General features: G+C 33.5%; 3 protein-coding genes across 3 annotated transcripts in view; 2 read left to right on the top strand and 1 right to left on the bottom strand.

Moving 5' to 3' along the window:
• Positions 1 to 4983: 4983 nt before the first annotated feature.
• LOTGIDRAFT_157155 (hypothetical protein) lies at positions 4984 to 6378 on the top strand (the record flags this gene model as incomplete). Its single annotated transcript, XM_009048934.1, has 1 exon — positions 4984 to 6378. One exon carries the CDS (start codon positions 4984 to 4986, stop codon positions 6376 to 6378), a length of 1395 nt encoding a protein of 464 aa, XP_009047182.1.
• A 1594-nt stretch (positions 6379 to 7972) lies between these two features.
• LOTGIDRAFT_157154 (hypothetical protein) lies at positions 7973 to 9025 on the top strand (the record flags this gene model as incomplete). Its single annotated transcript, XM_009048933.1, has 2 exons — positions 7973 to 8192; positions 8271 to 9025. The coding sequence occupies 2 exons, from the start codon at positions 7973 to 7975 to the stop codon at positions 9023 to 9025; spliced, it is 975 nt and encodes a 324-aa protein (XP_009047181.1).
• A 6623-nt stretch (positions 9026 to 15648) lies between these two features.
• Positions 15649 to 23613, bottom strand: part of LOTGIDRAFT_157153 (hypothetical protein) — a gene marked incomplete at both ends in the record, with an annotated part of 9674 nt that continues 1709 nt past the window's right edge. The window contains 2 exons of the mRNA XM_009048932.1: positions 15649 to 15724; positions 16483 to 16623. Coding sequence (XP_009047180.1) covers positions 15649 to 15724; positions 16483 to 16623 — 217 coding nt within the window. The remainder of the gene's footprint in view (positions 15725 to 16482; positions 16624 to 23613) is intronic.

The following is a 23613-nucleotide window of genomic DNA, read 5'->3' as shown; positions in this document are numbered from 1 at the left end:
AGCAGAGGTATTCTAATGATTGGGAAAAATACCAGTTTGTCTCAGAAGTTAATAATTAACCCGTAATTAGCTAATTACGAGAGGATTCCAATAATCGAGCAGTCACTTAATAAAGATTAACAGGTCTCACAATTTCCATAAGGAAAGTATTTTTATGTGTGTTTTTTCATAGCCTAACATTACCAAAACAGCCAAATATCAACTGAAAATTTTAAATTTCAATGGTTATGTTTCCAAAAAAGGAAAAATTTATTTTATAACAAAAACCAATATATCAAATTCACAAAGCAAACGCTACTTTATATGAAAACGTAAATACAATAGTACCTATAGTAGTGATAAGATTTATAGCAATGAATTCACTACAAAGGTGCAGCCATGTTTGTTTTCTCGTTTTATCACGCACAATCTAGCGGTAATAAGGAGTAGTCTCTAACACCCAGACTTCTTCTATCTACTGGTTGGCGACTGGTTGATAGGGGCTAAGTATTACTGAATTCCATTGCAAATATCGACAGTGATCAAAACATACTCAAGAAAGCTAACTTGATTCATACGAATTCTGATATTTTTCAACCAGAAATCAATATTTTTCGCAGTTTTTTGGGATGTGCAAAATAAAATTACTACTTTAGTTAGAAAAATAGCGGAATTTCACTAATAAGTAAAAGTCTGGGATACCTGAATAAATGCAAATTCTTCCTTGGGTTAAGCAAAATAAGTGGAAATGGGGGACATGGGATGGCTGAAGGGTGATAACTTAGTGAAGATTGAAAAGTTTAGATATTGGAATAGACTAAAACTCAACGATAATAATCTTATATTATTATATTATATTATTCGTTCTCCCAGGGTTCTTCTCGTTTCTCCTACATATACAGGTCTTCTGCATGTATCGCAGCTTAGCATATACACCACATTTCTCGTCTTGCACCCATGAGTATTGTGGTCAAGTTTGAAAGTTCTCTTTCAATCTGTAGATATTATCTTGCCTTCTGCAGGTATCTTATTACACACTTCACATTTATAATCATAATCTTTCCGTTGCCGTTCCCAAATACCATTAGTAACAACGTATATGAAAGACCTACCAAACCTGCACAACATAGTAAGGAAGAATATGAAGGTCCTTCAACAATCGGAAAGGATGCAAACAATTTTTAGAGAACCACCGATAATTGCATATAGAAGAGACAGGAATCTCGGAGACATATTAGTAAATGGTAAATTAAACAAAGTTTTAGCCCGGGAAGAAGAGAAATGTGAAGTGTGTAATAAGATACCTGCAGAAGGCAAGATAACATCTACAGATGGAAAGAGAACTTTCACACTTGACCAACTTGGTGCAAGACGAGAAATGTGGTGTATACGCTAAGTTGCGATATATGCAGAATACCTGTATATGTAGGAGAAACGAGAAGAACCCTGGGAAAACAAATAAAAGAACACATGGCAGACATAAGATTAGAAAGGAATACGGCAGTGGCAGAGAATTTCAACGATGAGGCACATAAGACCAAGGATGCTATGAGAGTCAACATACAGGAAAGGATATGCGATGAAGCGCTTTTTGGGAATTTGTGATATAAGATAATAATCTTTGCAATATTGTACATAAATGGGCCAGTTGGTATAAGTCCTCTTGGGATCAACGAGTAAGTCTATGTCAAGAAATGGGATTTGTTGAATGACCACTCGCAAGTTAATGGTAACAAAATCAGGTCCTATCTCATGTACAAGATAGCTTGCCAGGCAAAGTAATATACGACCCATTGGCAACTTTGATTTTGAATAAAAATATTTAGCAGTACAGTAACAATCACCAGTATGAAATATTCAACCTTCAGTCATAGGCTTCTTTTGAACTCTTTAGGGCGATACTGAATAATATTGAGTATGAGTTTTTGCCCTTGTTCTTTACAACATGAGTAGTATATGTCTTTTCTGATATAGCGCATCCAGTTCGATCCGTTTTTTAAGATGTCAGGTATATGTCTTTTCGGATATGACGCATTTCACTTCTGTGCATGCGCGGCTTTTTCAATGCGTCGTATCCGAAAAGACACAACTGTTAAAATGTATTATAACAGACTTTCCCCAAACTGTTAAAAATGTATTATAACAGACTTTCCCCAAACTGTTAAAAATGTATTATAACAGACTTACCAAACTGTTAAAAAAATATATCATAACAGATTCCTCCAAACTGTATTATAAATTACCCCAAACCACAGACAAGAATCACTAATAATAATACAGTATAAAATAACCGCATTAAAAAAAAAAAAAAAAAATGTCTTCAATTTTAAAACACGAAAAAAAAAAATTCGAAGGAGACGGTTTCTTCTCTGCGCTAACATCTCTCATCCCCAAAGTGGCCAATTTTGTCTCAAACAACAAATTTCCTCAGGAGAAGATGCAGTGAAAAGATCTAACGAGTTGAAAGAATTACAACATATAAGAGAAATGCGAAATAAAAACCTCAACTGATTAATGGGAGGTAACACTGTTTATACACAGTTAGTTGTCTAGAGTATTATTGATTTAATGCCTAGTAACAATCACTCCTCTATTGTTGTCACGCTATAATTAACATAACATGCGTGCAACGTCAGCACAGACAGTCTAGACTCTCAACTGTTAGCCATGTTTTTGTTGAAGATTAGGAATTTAATCATACAAAAATCAAGGTATGTTCTTTTTTGTTTGATTTAATCATAAGACGACAGGGTGGAATTAAGATTTTTTTGCTGTTTTAATCAAAATATCAATTTTTTGTTTTATTCCAGTTTAATAGATGCCAACATTTCATATCACGAAGAATATTTAAACCATCGGTAAGGGGACAGAAAAAGGCCAAGAATTTTTACCAAACTCTGTGACAAATATCCAAGGTTGTTGATATAGATTTTCGAAAAATAGAGCAAAGGATGACGAGCGATCCTAATAAGAGCGGTCATAGTTATCTCCCGTCTTACACTATTGGCAGTCATAATTTAAATGTCATGACCGCTCTTATTCGCATCGCTCGTGACCTCATTTTTCAAACCGCTCTTATTAGGATCGGTCGTGACATTTCATAAAGTGATTCATTTCTATCGCTTTCTCCTTGTATTAAATCTTTCGTATTAAAAATATATGGTGTTTATTGAACAAATATGTCTTTAATAAATGTCCATCCTCCTAAAACGTATTTCGGTATGGGAGACATTCAAAAGTCATTGGGTTCTCTTCCTGGATTCCCATGGGCAAAATATCCCGGAGAAAAACATCTCCCAGGGCACAATTATACAGGTCCAGGCACGAGATTAGATCTGCATTTAGACGAAAATGATAATCCCAAACCAGGGGAAGAACCCGTTAAGAGTTGACGCAGCAGCGCTCAAACACGACATACTGTACAGAAACAAAGACGTAACATTCAGACACCAAGCAGACAAACAAATGATAGACGAACTCAAAAATATTCCCAATCCAACTTTCAAAGAGAAATTACAGAGGGCTCATATCATAAAACTCTTGAAGGCAAAATTGAAATTGGGTATGGGCATAGCAGACGAGATTCACAAAGAATTTCGAAAAAACAAACATTACCTCAAAGTCAAAGTTTTTGATAAAGATGAAATTTGGTCAGCCGATTTAATCAACATGACAGTCGAGAGAGGATACAAGTATTGTTTGACGGTGATCGACTTATACACGAGATACGCTTGGGGGGTCTTTCCCTTGAAAAACAAATCGGGTCTGACTGTCAAACAAGCATTCGAAACCATAATGAAACAATCCGACAGACGACCCCTAAAGTTGTGGGTTGATAAAGGAAGCGAATTTTACAACAGAAATGTGAAATCTCTGGGGTTTGAAATTTACAGTACGCATAACGAAGGTAAAGCTGTAGTAATAGAAAGATTTAACAAGACTCTAAAAAATAAATTATTCAAAAAATTCACTGAATTGAAATCTCAAAAATGGCTTAAAATATTACCAGTTGTTGTCGACGAATACACAATAACAAAATACATTCGTCTATAGGTGTCACACCAACACAAGCCTCTAATAAAGTCCGTCAACACTCGAAACAACTTTGAAAACGAGATTAGCAATTTGAATATTAAACCCAAATTCAAAGTTGGAGATCGAGTTCGTATTTTTAAATATAAATCATTGTTTCAGAAAGGTTACGTCGGCTATTGGACTAACGAGATATTCATCGTTGATAAAGTAAACAACACATCACCTCCCACGTATGAATTGATCGATCAAGACAAAGAACAAATCATAGGAAGGTTTTATCAAAATGAACTTCAAAAAACTGACTTTTAAAAATGAATCTCGAAAATGAAGATTTAGATGAAAGGTTAAGAAATTTAGATGTCGACAAGCATTTACGCTCTCTTAAATAAAGATTTTTTAAATTTAAATGTAAATTTATCTTCAAAATATTATTGAATGTGTTTTATCAGAATGTTATACAAGTTTTTTCAAACACAAACTACGTATATATTTCGTCAATTGGGTCTTCAGCAATACTTACCGCATACTCCGAAAAACACCTAAAAAAACAACTTAAAAAATGAATGCATTTCTCGATAAATACGGAAAAGACACGACCACAAACTTTCAACTTGTGAAATGGGCCAAGGAATTGAACGTCTCGCCGTTTTATTATTGCATGCGAGATGAAATTGATGAACTGAAATACAAGAAAGGTAAATTTTACGCCATCACAAACATTCACACGTCGGATCAAAAAGGAGTTCATCACTCTGCTCTACACAAAGATTCTTCGAATAACTTTTATTTCTTTGATTCTTTACCGAAAGAAGAGATAAAGAAATTGACTAGCAAGCCAATCAAATGTTCTACGTTTCAAATTCAAATGCCAGGACAAAAGCTGTGTGGACAGCTGTCGCTTTGGGTTTTATATCGGTTGAGTTTGGGAGAAAAGTTTGAAGAAATTATAATAAATTTAACTCAATAAAAATGGCAAACAAGTTTGGATTAGGATCTTTACCTCTAGAATCCAAAAATCCCATGACGACGTTTATAAACAAAGCGAAACCTTTTTTCGTGGATCAAATCGGAGACACCTTACAAGGGGATATCAATATGAACAATTTCAAAATAACTAATTTAAAGTTTCCAGGAAACGATAACGATGGCGTGAACAAGAAATATTTACTGGATCAAATATACGCAATTCAAATAGATAAGGACCATGTTGAAAATAGAATAAATGACGTGAAAAGATACCTCAGACGAAATATTAAAAATCTTGTGGACGAACCCAAACTACAACAAGAGTTAACGAGTTTGAAACGTCTTATTCAAGTGGATAAAACAAGTCAGTTGCAAAATTTAATATCTAAATTAGACGATAAGATTACGAAGGTAAAAATAGACGTCCAACGTTTAATAGACAACCCAAATGTAAACGAGGATAGATTGAAACGAAAACTAACCGCTTTGGAAAGAAAACTTGGCGAATTGCTAGCAGAACTAGACAAGACCGCAGACAAAACCGAGTTACAAAATTCGATATCCAATTTGAACGAAAAGATCGCGAAGCAAAAATCAGATGTTCAAGATATAATTAACACACTTCCCATTGACAAAGATACGTTGAAACAACAATTGACTGCTTTGGATACTAAAATCACGGACGAATTAGAAAAAGAAGTGGGTGTGATTAAAAACTTTCTTCAAAATAAATTTCGAAATGATATGAAAAATTATATTAAAGAACAGGTCAATCTTTTGGTATCTAGAATTCATGACGATTTTTTGAGACAAGAGAGAAAGTTGAGCAAATTAGAAGCTATTGTCACGGACAAATTATATTATTTCAATCTTCCATTCGAAAGTGACACTGTCTTCGATAGAAAAGACCAAATTTATAAATCAAACAAATACAGATTCAAAGCAGAAATAAAAGTGGATTCTCTCGCATACGGAGAACCTAAAAACGTATTCGATATCGGCGAAACGGAAGCGTTTACTTTTCGAGGTAATTGTCTGATTCAAATAGAGTTTCCCATGAAGGTTAAAGTCAATAAAGTAGTCTTCAAACAAACCGGTAATGCCGTCAAACATATTTCATTATTCAATGATGGTAATTTGGAAGAGAATATAAATTTGATTGATAAAAGGGATCAGGAAATTGAAACGAAAAATGGTAAATATGTAGACACCTTTAAAATGGAAGTAGAAAATGATAAGGATATCATTGGAATCAAATATTTGGATATGATATTGGAGACGGAAAATCCACCATTAACCAACATTGTCAAAATTCCACCATCACTTATAATACCCGTATACGTACCCGGACCAATAGAATCGAGCAGTCACGAGTTTTTACGAAGCAACAGACTTTGACTACGTAAAACTGAATTTCGCTTTAGGTGGAAAATACACCTCAATCGATGTTCATAAAAGTCAACAAGAAAGAGAGTTTATAGTACATTTATCGTTTGCCGAAGGTTCCGACTCCATCCTTAATGCTGGTGGTTTTATTTCTAGAGCCAAGATAAACATCGAAAAAGAAAAAATAAAATATTCCTATCATCTTAAAGAGGACCATACGAAAAAAGAAATGTCGTTAGTACGCGTAAATGTTTTTACTTTTAATACCCGCAAATATAATAATGCTAGGCCAAACAAGCGCGCTCTATACGATATTCCGTGGTTCCATTTATCGGAAATTCACTTAATTTAACGACTTAAAAAATAGAACTCGAAAGCAGACAACAATACATGATAGACAAACAAGAAGAGTTGAAAATAAAGTTAAGACAGTGCTATACATGCAGGAAAACATGGAGTAGAATCGATTCTTTTTTCAAAACAGCGAGCACAGTTCTAACGGTAGGAGTAACGGTGGCAACGGCCGTGACTGGTGGATTAATGCTTCCGGTCATCGTCCCAACCGTATTGGCTGCATTAACAGCCGTTCAAACGACTTCTTGCGGTCTCATCACTTTAGGTTTCACAAGCAAAAAGAAAGCTCATTATAAAAAGAAAACGGATATCTTGAATATGTATCTTAATCAATTGTACATCTTTTTCGAAAGATCGAGAGAAGACAAGAACATAACAGTTGAAAAATTACAAGAATTCAATGAAATTTTGGACAAATTCCATACAGAAATATCAGCGGTCAAAATAAAGAAATAATCAAAAATATATACTTAAAAAAATATGAATAAAATCGAACTTGCAGTGCTTTCGAGTATGAGTGATGATGCGTTATTCGCTTGGGATTGCGAAACGTATTCAGAAAAAAACAGTTGAAGAGCAATTCCTTATGCTTGCATTTTAATTAATTTAGAAAAACTAAGAAAAAAGTTAGAAACGATAAAAAATATCTTTCCAAATATAAATCCTACTGATAATGTTCCAGAAGAATTTTATGATAAACTAATGAATGTAGTAGAACTATTTGTAGGTATAGATTGTATAGATCAAATGTTGAAATATTTAGGTCAATATGATAGAAAGAGATTAATATTAATTTCTCACAACAGCAGTGGATTCGACAACTGGATCGTGCTTAAAAATGCAAAAAAACTAACGCATTGCCCTTTAAAAACACCCAGAGGAATTCTATCTTTACCTTTATCTAATCCATACACGGATGAAGATTTACAGAAAAAATGGAAAAGACAGAAAGAAATAAAGGGTAATTATTTACAACATCCTCTAGTTTGGCTGCATGGGGAAATTATTCTAATCGCACACTAATCCTTTTATAAGAAATTTTATCAGACAATCTATTAAAGGAGGAAGAGTTTCGGCAAATAGAAAATCATTTGAAACGAATAAAATGGATGAAATTTGTAACGTATTAAAGGAATATATTTCACAAACAGAAAGTAATAACATAATTGATTTATTCAAAGAATACAGTGCAAGCACAAAAGACAAAACGGAGGTTCATTCGAGACTTAAAAGAATATAATGTACTAAACTAATGGCATTTGATGCTAACAGTTTATACGCTTCTGCCATGTCGGATTTAGACAGTGAATATCCGACAGCGGAAAGTGGAAGACCGTTTCTACCAGAAGAAGAAAATAAACAAAAATTCAGACCTAGAACAGCTATTTTAACAGTGTGGTTTGACTATCCCAAAAACATGTTCTTCCAACCGATACCAGCTACAGATAAAATCACTTTCCCGAATAAAGAAGGTAAAAAGGAAACTGGTAACAAAATCAGGTAAAGAAATGGTTTCTGTCATGACGTTTTAACATCGGTTGATATTCAAGAAATAGTGAAAGCCGGTGGACGAATTATTAGAATATTAGATGGTATAGTTTACGAAGAAAATTTTAAAACTCCACCCTATAGAGATTATATTTTAATTTTGAGAGATTTAAGAAATAAATATAAACGAGAAGGTAATATCGTGGGTAGTAATTGCATGAAATTATTAGGTAATTCCTTGTATGGTAAATCAATTCAGAAAGACATATTCACAACTAGACATTTATGGAATGAAGCAACTTTACAGGCCAACTTTGATTCACGCGTTAAAACCTATGAGAAAATTAATGATGCTCAATATATTGTTGAAACAGAAATTGAAGAAAAAGAGATTACTACCGAAGATAGTAAATCTACACAACTAACACCTAGTCATTTGGGATCATTCGTTTTATCTCACAGTAAAAAAATAATGAACAATTTCATTCACGTCATAGATGGATTTTATAAACCCGAAATATACTATACCGACACCGATAGTTTGTACATTTCATCCAAAAATTGGAAAAAACTAAACAGAGCTGGTTTGGTCTCCGAAAAAGACTATTGCAAAGGTAAAAACGATTACGGTGACGGTGGAATTATATTTGGTTTATATTTAGCACCAAAAGTCAAATACAACATCGTTTTGACTTCTGATGGTGTTTTAAAAGAAAAGAAAACGTTTAAAGGTTATTCTAATGATAAGTTAAGTGTAGAAGATTACGTTCAGTTAGCAAGCGGACATGATGTGTCGAACGAATTTAATAAACCATAGGAAAAAAGTTTCACCAATGGAGTAGTTATTCCAAATGATAAACAAACTAAAGTTTTTAGAAGTTATTTGAATAAAACCACCAAACAGTGAAGGAATTATGTATCCTTACAACGACAAAGATGAGTAAAGTTTTGATGAAAACTATGAATTTGATGATTTCGATTATCTTACTATTCAAGAAGAGAATAAAGATTGTTTTAAATGAAGTTGAATGACAATTTCTTCGTTGCCAAAGTCTATGAACCTGTTTTTACCGTCTTTGATTTCCAGATTTATATCTTTGATCATGAAAGAATTGACTGGTAAATAGGTCGTTTGAAACGGTTTCTCTATAATTCTAAATCCGATCGGCACCGTAAAAGTCGGTATGCTGTATATGATTTGGCGTTTGTGCTTGTTGAAAAATCCACCGTTGATCAAATTACAGTGAATGTTGATCACGTCGATGTCGTTCTCGATGTTGGCCTTGTACGGCGCCAATGTCGATTGCGCGTATATTCCTTTATCGAACCCTAGTAACGCATTCAACGAATTTTCTACGTTGAAATCGACTTGACTGTTATTTCTCAATATCAGTTTTATTTTGTTCAGATTCAAATTACCTTTGAATTCGATATTGTGTTTGACGTTCACGCTTCCTGCGTATTCGGATAGGTAATCGTTGATGGCCACGTATTCGTAGCTTCCCGCTAGTGAGCTTATGGTTTTGAACGTAACTCCGTTCTCTGTAGATATTTTTAGTTGATTGTTTTTTTCATTGATGTTTTTAATGGAATTGTAAACGGAGAAATACTTTAATCCCAGTTCGTACTGTTTATTGCGATCGAGTTAATACTCGTAGTCTAGAGACAATTTGATGTCTGATTTATTCGAGGTGATAACGAACAATTGTTCTTTATTGGACATTTTTAATGACATTTATATAGTCTTTTTTAGTGATGATTTATTTCTCCAAAAGCCGTTTTAATATGCCATTGACTTCGTTGTATTGTCTGATCGATCGATGACCTTCTTTCATGGCCGCTAATATTATTTCTAATCTATTAAGCAATTCTTTATTGTTGTCGGATATACCTTGCCCAGATGCCACCATATCATCGAATTCGTCTATTTCTTGTATGATTGGTGGATAATCTTCTGCATATTCATCTACCTCCTCTTGCTCAATAACTTTTGTTATATATAAATCAACTTCTTTCAATCTTCTTGTTTCGGGTCCTGACTTTCTGATCGCATGTAGAAATTTTGAGTATGCTACTAAATCCTTGTAATCGGCAATTTCAACATCCTCGCCATTCATTAAATCTATTAATCCTTTCGTTAATGTAAATATAAAGTCTTTTGTGTCAATTTTGAATTGTGGTGAATTTCCACTAAATCTTATCCTAAAACCATTAAACAATAACCCCACTTCATCAATGATTGGTGAAATGCTCTTTGGTAAATGTGGGTAAGGGTTTGAAAAAAGACGTTTTATATCATCTAATGTCCTAATTGTAATACCATTATATTCAATCGGTTTGGGTTCTATATGAGGGGTGGGTTCTATAGCGAGTCTCTTTTTAATATCTTCTTGACTTTTTAATATGGGTTGAGTCTGTAGATTTTCCTTTAATCCGAGTTGTTGTAATCTGTTATTTTCAACTTGGGTCTTTATTTTATTCTTAGCTTTGATATATTCTCTATTTCTTTTTAAAAAATTATTCCAATCCGTCATTTTTAAAAAAATAAAATTAACATATATCGATCATAACTCTTTCTCCCGCAGGTTTTCTAGTATTAAAAATACATATCCATGATCATCTGGGTTTCTCCATTGAGCTTTACAAACCTTTTTAAATGTATCTCTATCCATTCCGTGATTTATAGACTGAATGATTTGAGATAAATCTTTATCATTTAATTCAAATAATAAAAAACAATTTGCATTTTTTCTAATGAACATAGAATCCATCCAGTAAAAAGATTGGGATTGGAATAAGCAGTGACAGTTGTGATGTCTTCCTTTGGTGAAGAATTCTTGTTGAACAGTTTGATTTCTTTGCGCTACGCAGTCGTCAAACAATATTAAGTTCTTTCGATTGCTATCAATATTAGACAAGTCTAGATCATTAACATTTTTCGTAAGAAAAACTTTTATATCCGTTGGATTGAAAGATGGATTCTTTGATTTAATGAAGTTTTCTATGATAGTCTGAGAGTCTGGCAATTTTTGAAACCAACCATTAGATATCTCGCTGGTTTGACGGTGTTGGTGATTGGCCACGTGGTGGATTCTCCCGTTAAAGTCATGCTACCTACCGTGTTACGACGAAGAAAAGCAATTTCGATGTCTTTGGTTAAAGAGTTGAATATTCTCGTTTCCACTTCTACGGAAGGAGTGATTACCGGTATGTAAAGTTGGATATTCGTTATTTCCAATTTTGCGTCAGAGTTGTTTTCACCAAAGAATATCTTATTGTCATTGATTTCTCTTTGCAAATGAATTTTATACGGTAAACCTATGGAAACCTTTCTGTGTCCCAAGAGACCAAATAAAGGATACAACTTCCAATTAACGTAATTACCCCATCTGTTGTTCTCGACAACATTGTTGTATTGAAGCGCTCGTTTTTCAAGTCACTCTTTCCAGTGTGTTTCTAGCAACTACCCTTATCCTAGCAAGGTCTGCGTCATTTGCTACAGTTCTGACCGGTTCTTTTAAAACTTCTCCGTCACCGACATCGGGAATCCATCCCGAAACTGAATCGTAGTTTTTGGGATACAGAACCGTTTTCAACATTGTGTCAAACTCTCCGGGGTGTTTTATGGTCTCTATCGGATTTGAACCAGCTTCCAAAACCATTTCGCTGAATAAAGACGGAAAGAAGTTGTTTTCTAAAGTCGTGTTGGTTTGTGGAATTTGATTCTGAGTGGCGTCTTTGATTTTGAAATTGCATCGGAAATTGGCATCGGAAAGCAGCAACAAATTAGACAACGAATTAATTTCAAAGGTAACTCTTCCTCCGTCGTTTATTTGGGTCTTTGTCCCTACCGATGGTGAGATGATTACGTAATCCTCTTTCTTCTTGTTGAACAAATATTGAATCGGATCATATAATTGAAAGATTGGATCCAATCTGTAATTGTTGCTTGCCATTTTTATCCAATGATTTTAAACCATTTTCCTTGTTTTTCTCGGGCTTGTCGTTCTAGTCTCTTGTTTCTTAGTTCTCTTATTAGCTGCAGTTCTTTAAGTTCGTCAGATTTTTTCACTGCATCGCTAATATTTACTCCTGCTTTTGCCACAGAACCAAGAGCTTGCGCTTCTGAGGAAATGAAGGATTTGTTGTTTGAGACAAAATTGGCCACTTTGGGCATGAGAGATGTTAGCGCAGAGAAGAAACCGTCTCCTTCGAATTTTTTTTGTTCGTGTTTTAAAATTAAAGACATTTTTAATGCGGTTATTTTATACTGTATTATTATAGTGATTCTTGTCTGTGGTTTGGGTAATTTATATGGAGTCTGTTATAATACAGTTTGGAGGAGTCTGTTATAATATATTTTTTTTAACAGTTTGAGGAGTCTGTTATAATACATTTTAACAGTTGTGTCTTTTCGGATATGACGCATTGAAAAAGCTGCGCATGCACAGAAGTGAAATGCGTCATATCCGAAAAGACATATACCTGACATCTTAAAAACCGGATCAAACTGGATGCGCTATATCAGAAAAGACATATACTACTAACATGTTCAATTTTGAACTCATGAAGACTCCAGAAGGCAAATATTCATTCTTCAGCGCGGTACTGAATAATAATATGTTTTGTCAAAATCCGGCAAAATCATGCCTTTTAGTGTTTCATCAAAATCTGTCAATTGAACCTTCTAGAATATTTACGAGCTAAAAATTGAATGTGTTTTCAAGAACAAGGGCAATAACTCATACTAAATATTTTTCAATATTGATTTTCAATAGGGTTCATCTTTAGCTGATTACAAACACTTACACCAAGTTTCATCAAAATTTGTAGAGAATTGTGCCTTTTGTTTACATGCTAAAAATTGAATGTGTTATCAAGAACAAGGGCAATAACTCATACTAAATATTATTCGATTTTCTGGATTTTCAATAGGGTTCTTTCTTCGATGATAACAATCACTCACAATAAGTTTCGTCGAAATCCATCATGAATTGTGCCTTTTAGAGTGTTTACGAGCTTAAAATTGAAAGTGTTTTCAGGAACAAGGGCAATAACTTGTATTAAATATTTTTCGATTTTCAATAGGGTTCTTTCTTGGGTGATAACAAACACTCACAATAAGTTTCGTCAATTTGTGCCTTTTAGAGTGTTTACAAGCAAAAATTGAGCGCAATTTCAAGAACAAGGGCAATAACTAAATATTTTTTAGATTTTTCTGATTTTCGATAGGGATCATCCTTGGATGATAATAAACACTCACACAAAGTTTTGTCAAAATCTTTCGAGAATAGTGCCTTCTAAATATTTTTCGATTCTCCTGATTTTCAATAGGGTTCATCCTTGGGTGATTATGAACACTCATACCAAGTTTTGTCAAAATCCGTCAAGAATTGCGTCTTGTAGAGAGATTACGAGCAATTGTGAACGGACCGACGGACATGGAAGACGGCGAATTCCTCTCTTGATGTGTGTTTGACCTATATCTTCAAGTAGTTATATTTTCATTCATAAATTACCTCCCTTGAAGTTGAAACATTCGTTTGTCATTGAAATGTTAATTTAAGCCTTGTGCGTTATAAATTAATTAAATTGATCAAAGGCCTATATGACACAGCAAAAATTAACAATCTATAATTAGGGATAGGCCTACCCAGTCAAAATAATTCTATAAATAGTGCCTGGTATTTCAAACTTAGGGACCCAAACAAATTTGATATTGTTATTCTTCAGTATTGATTAAATCAAAAATAATGTCAAGGTGAAATGATGTTTGAAAACAAGAAAGCAAGCATGATCCCAGCCCTCTAAATTAAATTGTTCCGGTAGGCCTCCCATCATACATGCAATAGCATATTAAAAAATCAGTATTTTCTGAAAGCAATATTTAGTAAATAATATTATGTACAAATATTCATTCTTCAGCGTGGTACTGAATAATAAAACGTTTTGTCAAAATCCAGCAAAATCATGCCTTTTAGTGTTTCATCAAAATCTGTCAATTGAACCTTCTAGAATGTTTACGAGCTAAAAATTGAATGTGTTTTCAAGAACATGGGAAATAACTCAAACTAAATATTTTTCAATAGGATTCATCTTTGGGCGATTACAAACACTCACACCAAGTTTCATCAAAATCTGTAGAGTGTTTACAAGCTAAAAATTGAATGTGTTTTCAAGAACAAGGGAAATAACTCATACTAAATATTATTCGATTTTCCGGATTTTCAATAGGGTTCTTTCTTCGATGATAACAATCACTCACAATAAGTTTCGTCGAAATCCATCATGAATTGTGCCTTTTAGGGTGTTTACGAGCTAAAAATTGAATTTTTTTTTCCAGAACAAGGGCAATAACTCATACTAAATATTATTCGATTTTTCGGATTTTCAATAGGGTTCTTTCTTGGGTGATAACAAACACTCACAATAAGTTTCGTCAAAATCCATCATGAATTGTGCCTTTTAGAGTGTTAACAAGCTAAAATTGAGCGCGTTTTCAAGAACAAGGGCAATTACTCATACTAAATATTTTTAGATTCTTCTGATTTTCGATAGGGATCATCCTTGGATAATAATAAACACTCACACAAAGTTTTGTCAAAATCTGTCGAAAATAGTGCCTTCTAAATATTTTTAAGCATGATCCCAGCCGGTTGTTCCAGTAGGCCTCTCATCATACATGTAATACCATATTAAAAATCAGTATGTTCTGAAAGCAATATTTAGTAAATAATATTATGTACTGGCAATGTTACTTTTTCCAAAGGTGTAATTCATGACATCTAAAATATCTCCAGTCCGATTGTTCGGGATTGGTGTTTCGGACTACCTGTAATGTTCGTGAACGATGATCCGAATGAATGTTCGTTCTGTGATATGGAAAATAGGAAAAATATGTGTTCTTAAAAATGTTCATTCGTTCTGTTTTATCGTCAATAACAATAAGACTATGGCATAGTAAAGACTATTTGTGATAATTGTATTATATTATACTTATACATCGTAAATTTGTATTATTTATATTTTTGAATTTTTGATGTAGCCACATCAAGGAGGGGGATATGTTCGGGATCGGTGTTTCGGACTACCTATAATGTTTGTGAACGATGATCCGAATGACTCGACTGAACACGAAACATTACATCGTTCTTCGTCGCATCTCATCGCATCCTAAACACCGATCATTAAATACTTTTCCTGCAATACCCTCACAAAGTATTGAACCAAATTTGCTGCTTCCATTTTGACACTCTTCAGATATAGAAAGACTTGCAATAAGTAAGGCCATTATGCAGGCTATAAATGAATGTTTACAAGCTACAGTAAAATTACAAAACGAATTTATGAAACGAAGTTTGAGTTTACGTAAGAATTAGACATCCAATCGCGCATGATAATAAAAAATTTCTAAAACGATGCCTTTATTATATTGGCCTATTATAGACCTCCCAGATTGACGGTATAAAATACTATGAAAACTTCAAGATTTCGTTTTGTAGTAAAAGTAGGGCTTCTGTAAAATTTATTGTAAAAGCGAAAGTAGAATCTACCGGATTTTTTTAGAAAAAGTGTCTCACATGGGCTTAAAATACACATTATCGGGTGAAAATAGATCAAATTACCATCTTAATTGGGGGATTAATTAATCAGGCAATGATAAATTATTATGTGATGAGGTTAACGTGCGTTACTGGCAATCTAGATACAAGTAATGATAGATATTTTATATATTTATGGTATAGAATTTAGACATTGAAAACGGTAGGTCCTGTGAAAATTTGGTCAGGAAAATATAAAAAAATCGGTGGTATTGGGTATAATATTGGTGGCCTAACATTTCACAGTCAATTATGGCAATCATCAGGAAAAGCAAAAAAGGTTTTTAAAAGTCAAAAGATCATGTCAATACCGAATTATATATGGGTCAAAGCTAGATTTCATAATTAGCATCAATGTAATAAATTAAAAAATTAATGATGACATTTTCTTGAAAAATGAAGAGTTTTAGAGGCTTTCTTATAAGGTTGTTAAAAAAATTGTCAAAAACATATCAATACCTCTATATCAATAAATTTCTTAGACAGGATAATTAAAAAAAATAATGGAATAATTAGTATTTATCATGTTTTACTTGCAGAAAAGATCTGAATTTTACTATTGTTTAAATTTTATATAAAAGTAAACACACCCTAGTAGGATAAAGATTAAATTGGTTTCAATGTACATAATTACTTTTTATACAGGTTTTTATATGATTGTAAAGAGACTTACTTATTGTAGGTCATTGCGTTAGAAAGTTCTTCTATCCACATGTCATAGAAGTATGGCACAAAATTCACACTTTGATCTCGGGAATGCAGCTCAAATAGGTCAGCTTCTTTTAATGCTCTTTTATAGCCGTTGAACATCAACCTATAAAAAAAATTAATTAACAACAAAAGATCAATAGAATTTTGAATAGTAAATTGCATAAAAGATCTCCATGCAAGGTAAACAAAGGAATTTATATTACTAGGAACTCAGTTTCTTTTGGAAAGTTACTATTTCTACGCAAACTTCAAATATTAGAAGCAATTATTGAAATTACAATAATAAAATATAAATAGAAAAGTTTACACGCCTCGAAAAAAACCAGAACTATTGTTATTCATCATCAGATTTACAAGAAAACATGCTTCCTGCTTTCAAGCAAACCTACATCATGGAACTTCATAACAGGACAAAAAGTTGACCTCTTTTATGATAAAGTAATGAATATACGTGTAGTAGTGTTGTATATTATTGTGTAGCTTATATTGTTTCATATTGTCTTTTTGTATTTGCTTAGTTGCTATGTTGGTGTTTGTTATGTTGGCAGTTTCATTTTGTCGTCGTTTTGCTAAGTGTAGTTTTGTAAATTACACTCATCATGAGTCAAGTTAATGAGTCTTCTTTCCTATAGGTGGCAGTTTTTCACTAGTTTCCTAGTTACTTTGTTTTTGTTTTTCATAAGGAAAGCATTAAGTTTCAAATGTTGAATATTTATAGTTTCACAGAGGATAATTATATTGAAATACTACTTTGAATTAAAACTCCTAGGAATTAGGGTAAACAATTGTATCTAATTGTAAATAGGTTAAATTGTAAATATTATTCTTATCCGTTTTTAAAACTGCCGCATATTTATTTCCATTACATAAAACTATCGTTTGGGTTATTTCCTAGTGTCTAAAATATTTATTTTATTTATTTATTTCAGAGTTTATAATATACACATTATATCTATAATATACCGAAGTATTTGCTATTACTTAATAAACTATTTTATATCATGTTTTCCTGTCACTGGTTTTTCCCCGTTACATAAGGAAGAGAGTTATTAACATTAAACCTACAGAACAATTCCCAGAAAAAAATCTTGATTGCAAAATTTTGAATAGTTTCAATTGACAACACCACATGTAATCAACAAAATTTATTGTTAAGTCTTCTCACTCTGCTCCAAAGTCATTTGATCTCAACCTTATTCCAACTTGAATCATTAAAAAATGGGTTGAGGAACTTTCTGAATTGTTCAGCTGAGCTAATACTTTATTATCAAAAAGTATCTCAACCTGGTATTTCCTTTTTAGACCTTATCAACAACTTGTATTTTCAAGTGGTTAATAACAAACAATACTAGAACCACTTGTGGTACTGAGTGGGACTTTGCTCATGTGCCAATTTGCTATAGAATCTGAAAAAAATCATGTTCTTAGCCAATTAGGTGACATGCTAAAGCAGTCAAAAGTTTTGAAAAATTCTCTTTTTTTGGAAAGTTGTGAAAGCGGAAGCAGAAGTCAAACATCAAATATGAAAGTATCAGTAGATTGCAAAAGGTCAATTACCTTTGACCTTGTTAAGGGGGATTGTCATTTAAGGTCAAGGTCACTAGATATCGGTCATCAAACTTTGAAAATACTTTAAATAACACCGAAATTTCAGTTATATATCAATGGTAGAGCACGATGAACACATTCAGAATCCACGAAAATTAACCCTCTGAGTTAATTAGTTAACAAGCTATAAAACCGGAAGTAAATGTCAGAGGTCAAATATGAAAGTATCAACTGATAGCCAAGGTCAATGACCTTTAACCCATTTAAGGTCAAGGTCAAAAATTTAAAATATTTAATTTCCAAAACCTGCTCCTTTTTTGAGTTATGAAGCTGCAACAACCGAACTTCTAAGACAGAGTGGCTCAAAGGATGAGGTAATTGCATGCAAAGTTTAATTTTGAACAAATGAATTCTATGCTAGTTATGCCCCTGGCCAAAAATGTCAATAATGAGTAATTTAACCTGCATGTGCCACGTCCACATCATTTTCTTGGCATATGTTAATTAATATTCTAGATGTTATGTTGTATTCCAAATTTATAGCTTCTACAACATACATGGCAAAAGATATAGGTCAACAAAAGTCAACAGAGGTCAAAATCGAAATTGAAAATATGGAAATTTTAAAACCTGTTCCTTTTTTAGAATTATAAAAACAACGGAGCTGTTAACACAAACTGACCAAAAGGATGAGGTAATTGTGTGCAAAGTCCCTTTTGGAACAAATGTATCCTATGCAAGTTATGCCCAGCCCCAAAATGTAAACAATTAGTAATGTGCCACGCCCACCTCAACTTTTTTGTCATTGGTGAATTCATAATAAAGAAGTCTAGTTGTATTTCCAAATTTCTAGGTTTTACATCCAATAGGTCATAAGATATACATACACCAAGCTCAAATGAGACACAAATATTGTAAAAAGCACTCAAATTTGAAAAAAACACAAATTTCAATTTTGCTTTAAAAACAACTGTAATATATCACTTGAAAGAGCATGAGAAGCACATTTAAAATCCGAAAAAAATTAACCCTATAGGTTAATTAGGTCACGTGCTACAGCAATCTAAAGTTGCGAATTAGGCTGTTTTCAGACAGCTATAAAACCGGAAGTACAAGTCGGTAGTCAAATATGAAAGCATAAACTGATAGCCAAGGTCAATGACCTTTGACCCATTTAAGTTCAAGGTCATCAAAGGTCAACGTCATGAAATATGAAACCTACAAACTTTCAAAAATTTTAACAGAAAATAGCAAAAAAGCAAAAAAAGAAATAAAAATCGGGCTTCCAGAGGCTTCTTATTTTTTTATGTTCTTTCATTTGACACCAAAATAATATAAATTGGATAAACTGTTATCTCTGGATAGCTTTCCATAAAAAAATTCAGGTTAATCGGACAATAAACAAAAAACAAAATTTGGCCAAAAAGTGTGCAACAAATCTTTAAATTGCAATTTTTTTTTACTTCTATCATATCAGATATTACATGTAGATTCCCAATATAAAATTCCTAAGAAAGCTGATCCGAAAATGCGACCTCTTGAGCCAATTTTCTACTTTTTGCACATTTCGTAATATGCAAATACTGGCTTTGCAAAAATGTTCCAATTCATATTTGATAATAACGTTGCCACTACAGATGTAGAAATGTTGCTGCAACTACTGCAGTCTAAGCACAGGAAGGTGTGTTAAAAAAGAATTGACATTTCGATAACAAACTGGGACTTTGCAGAATGCTTCCGCAAAGTCCAACAAATAGAACCACATGTGGTAAAGAATGGAACTTTGCTAATGTGACATGTGGTTGCCTAGCAAGATACGCCCACTTTCCTGATACATTTTCAGTATATTAAGGGCAGTGACCAATCTGTGTCAAATCTTACCAAAAATATAATTTGTGCAAGATATTGTTGATTTAAACAAACACACAAATTTTGAAGCGTATTAACTAAGTCAAGGCACATATCTCAAATTCTGTTGTTCGAAAAATTGTCAAATTCCATCTTGAGTAAGATCTTATCATTATAAATGATCATACCAAATTTCATTTAAATCGGACAAAAAATGTAGTCTCTATTGTGTTAACAAAAAAATGAATCAGGGGCAATGACGGATGGACAGGGGCAACGACAATATACTATCACATTAAAATGTGCCCATTAGAATGTGGGAATATAAAACCTACCTTCTAGGCTGATTAGAGGTTAATGATCTTTGACCTTGTTAAAGGAAAGGTCAATATAGGTCAAGGTCATGAGTCATAAAACTCTAAAAACTTGATATCTAACATCAAATATGTAAGTATTCTTGGATATCTCTTCATAAATGACCTTCATAAATGACCTTCATAAATCCTCATAAAATGCACAACCATTCTAAAGAAATCAGTTTTTCATATACAGTCAAGTAACCTAATTTCGTGCAAACCTATTATTTGTGGATTTCCGGAAATGTTTAATAATTTACATGAGCGACCTTGCGCGACCTCCGCTTTAGTTTGTTTTAATAAACATGGGTTTTCTGTACAATATCAGCTAGTAGAATGAATCCAGTAGTTTCTAGCAAGGTATAATGTATTAATGTATATTTTGACAAATACAAAATGGCGGATTTCAGTTATTACCAAACGTCACCATTTTTTATCGGCCGAATTTCCTTATAATCCCAAGCGGTAATCGGAATTCCAAGTGTCGTCTGCTAGAATGTATTCCTTCTTTGAAGAAATTGTCACTAGTTATAATGAATTGATATTAAAGATAAATACTAAGAGAAGTTAATTATACCACCCTGTATCCATACAACTTGTTTTTCTAGACTTAGTTATAGATCATACATTGTACACGAAAATAGGTGACGCATTCTGCCACCGTTGCCGAGTTGGTTGCTCATGAAATATGGGTCAAAATGAAGGATTCATAAAGAAAATCGAAATAAACCAATTTTAATTATTTTGTAAAATATCTGAGGAAACATCTAAGATATAAAATTTTTTTTTCGTTTTTTCAACTTTGACGAAATTCGATGTTGAATCCTTATATCCACGAAAATAGGTTACACCACTGTAATAATTCCATATTTTCATAACAGTAGATATAGATCAGTCAACGACTTTAACAACAACAGTTGTAACTTGCAATATGTCTCTCAAATTGGTTTAGCTAACATTTCAAAGTAAGAAAATTTGGCAGATTTAGTCATGTGATGTAACAAGAATTCATCATTTTGAATCTGGATGTAGTTTTCAGGATTCCTCAAGCTTTTTTAGGTCAACACACTATTTCAAACTTAATGAATATTTTCAGTTAACCCATGCCTACCAACCTTTCTCAAAATGCAATCAAAAGTGTAGTCTTTATCATTTTCACAAGCAAATATGAATTGATAATGGGATGGACAAGAGTGTGAGACTAAGAAACAAACCTGTGGATAAAATGGGTAGTGTCTCGAAAAAAGCTTGGGTTAAGGGGAACAAACTTTTTAATGTGTTCATCGATAAAGCTACTTATAAATTTAGTGGGTGTCTGTTCCCACTGATTATAGGTGGACCGAGGACTTTGTCTGGTTCGCAATTTTTGTTTTTATTTTTGGTAATAGGTAAAAGCATCCTGGATTAGGTTTGTCTACTTTGTCTGCTGTCTATTTAGGATTACTACAGCTGAGCCCTTGTGGCCTTTTTATATGTGGTCGTATATTGTCGTCGCCCCTGTCCGTCGGTCAACATTTCTTGTGAGCACTATAGGGACTACAGTTTTTATCTGATTTTGATAAAACTTGGTGTGATGCTTTAGATTGATAAGATCTCGGTCAAGTTCGAATTTGACATATTTTCGATGAACGGTTTTTGAGATATTGCCCTTGACTTAGAACGCCTTGAAATTTGTTAAAAATTGTTCGTGAGCAGGATTGTAGTTACAGTTTTCAACCGATTCTGATGAAACTTGGTGTGATCATTGGAATTGATAAGATCTCGGACATGTTCTAATTTGACGCATTTTCGATGAACCGTTTTTGAGTTATTGCCCTTGACTTTGATAAAACGCGTCAAAATTTGTTAAAAATAATTCGTGAGCAGGATTCAAGCTACAGTTTTCAACCGATTCTGATGAAACTTGGTGTGATCATTGGAATTGATAAGATCTCGGACAACTTCTAACTTGACGCATTTTCGATGAACAGTTTTTGAGTTATTGCCCTTGACTTTGTTAAAATGCGACGAAATTTGTTAAAAATAGTTCGTGAGCAGGATTGAAGCTACAGTTTTCAACCGATTCTGATGAAACTTGGTGTGATCATTGGAATTGATAAGTTCTAACAAGAGATATTTTTGATGAACATTTTTTGAGTTATTGCCCTTGACTGTGTAAACACGCGTCAAAAGTTGTTTTTTGCCCTTGATTAGAGCTGTGTGATTTAATTGTTTGTTGTATTTGGGTTATTGATATTGATTTTAAAAAATTTTGTGGAATTATTCAGCATAAATAATTTCTTCAATATGAGAAAATTCGTACTTTAGTCACTAAAGACTGTTTTATTATTTCTGACAGCTGCCAGTGGGCGTATGTTACCTTGCAACACAAGCTATCTTTGTTGATGATGTCGGTGTCAATTTTGAGTGTACTAATGGCTTACCTTTCTGAATGGGAGAGTTTTACTAAAATTTAATTGTGTCCATGATTAAGAGCTGGCGCCTGACAACACGCTAAAAGATTTCTACGTTACTTTGGGGTTGGCTCCCATGTTTTGGGTCCAAGTGCTTCTACGACGAACTTTCTTTCCAGTTGGAGGTTGAGGGTGTTGGCAGGTTTAGGAGTATTGGCAAAGTGGTCTCATTTTCCGAAATAGTGTTCTCATATCTAAGAGGGTCTTGCTTAGGTCTATGCCAGTTGGTGTAGGGCTAAAAGTGAGATTTCATGTGTGCTGAGGTCCAGGTTGGAAAGAGAAGATTTATTAGAATGAGCATTACAATTTCTTGAATCATCCGTTGGATATTGGGTCGGCAGGCATGGTTGCATGAAGAGGATCTGGAGCGGGTTCTCTTGTTGTTGTTGTTAAAACTAGGGGACCTCGAGTTAGTTCGGGTTGGTTGGTTGGGCGGTTCAGTGAAGTGTTTACTTTTCAAGGAATCATCTTGGCAATTCTCAAGTCTGAGTTGGGGTTGAAGTTTGGATTTCCCTGTGGCGATTTCTCTGTTGATGACCTCATTGATGGCTACTCAGATTCTTGAAGTTGCCTAGCATCAAAGATTTCCGTGAGTTTCAGTTGGGCCGTCGATACCTCATTGGACAGGGTTTGGCAGATCTGTTCCAGGTGTTGGATATGAATCTTCAAGCTGGTGAGACAAAATTCTTTGGTGGCATGGTCTCCGTCTTTTCCGCGATGTTGGTTTCATATATTGTGTTGCCAATGTAGGGCCTTGGCCTAAAAGATGAGGGTATGAGTTTGGCTGCATGCCATGCTTCGTTGAAGTCACCATGTACTTGGACGCAAGCTGTTTTGCTTCTAATATAGATCACAGATTTGTAGTAAGGGAGGATGTTTTTCAGGTAG

This window comes from Lottia gigantea (genome assembly GCF_000327385.1).
Source record: "Lottia gigantea unplaced genomic scaffold LOTGIsca_13, whole genome shotgun sequence".
NCBI lineage: Eukaryota > Metazoa > Mollusca > Gastropoda > Lottiidae > Lottia > Lottia gigantea.
Note: the sequence above shows the minus strand (reverse complement) of the source record. Positions and strands in the feature narration are given on the sequence as shown.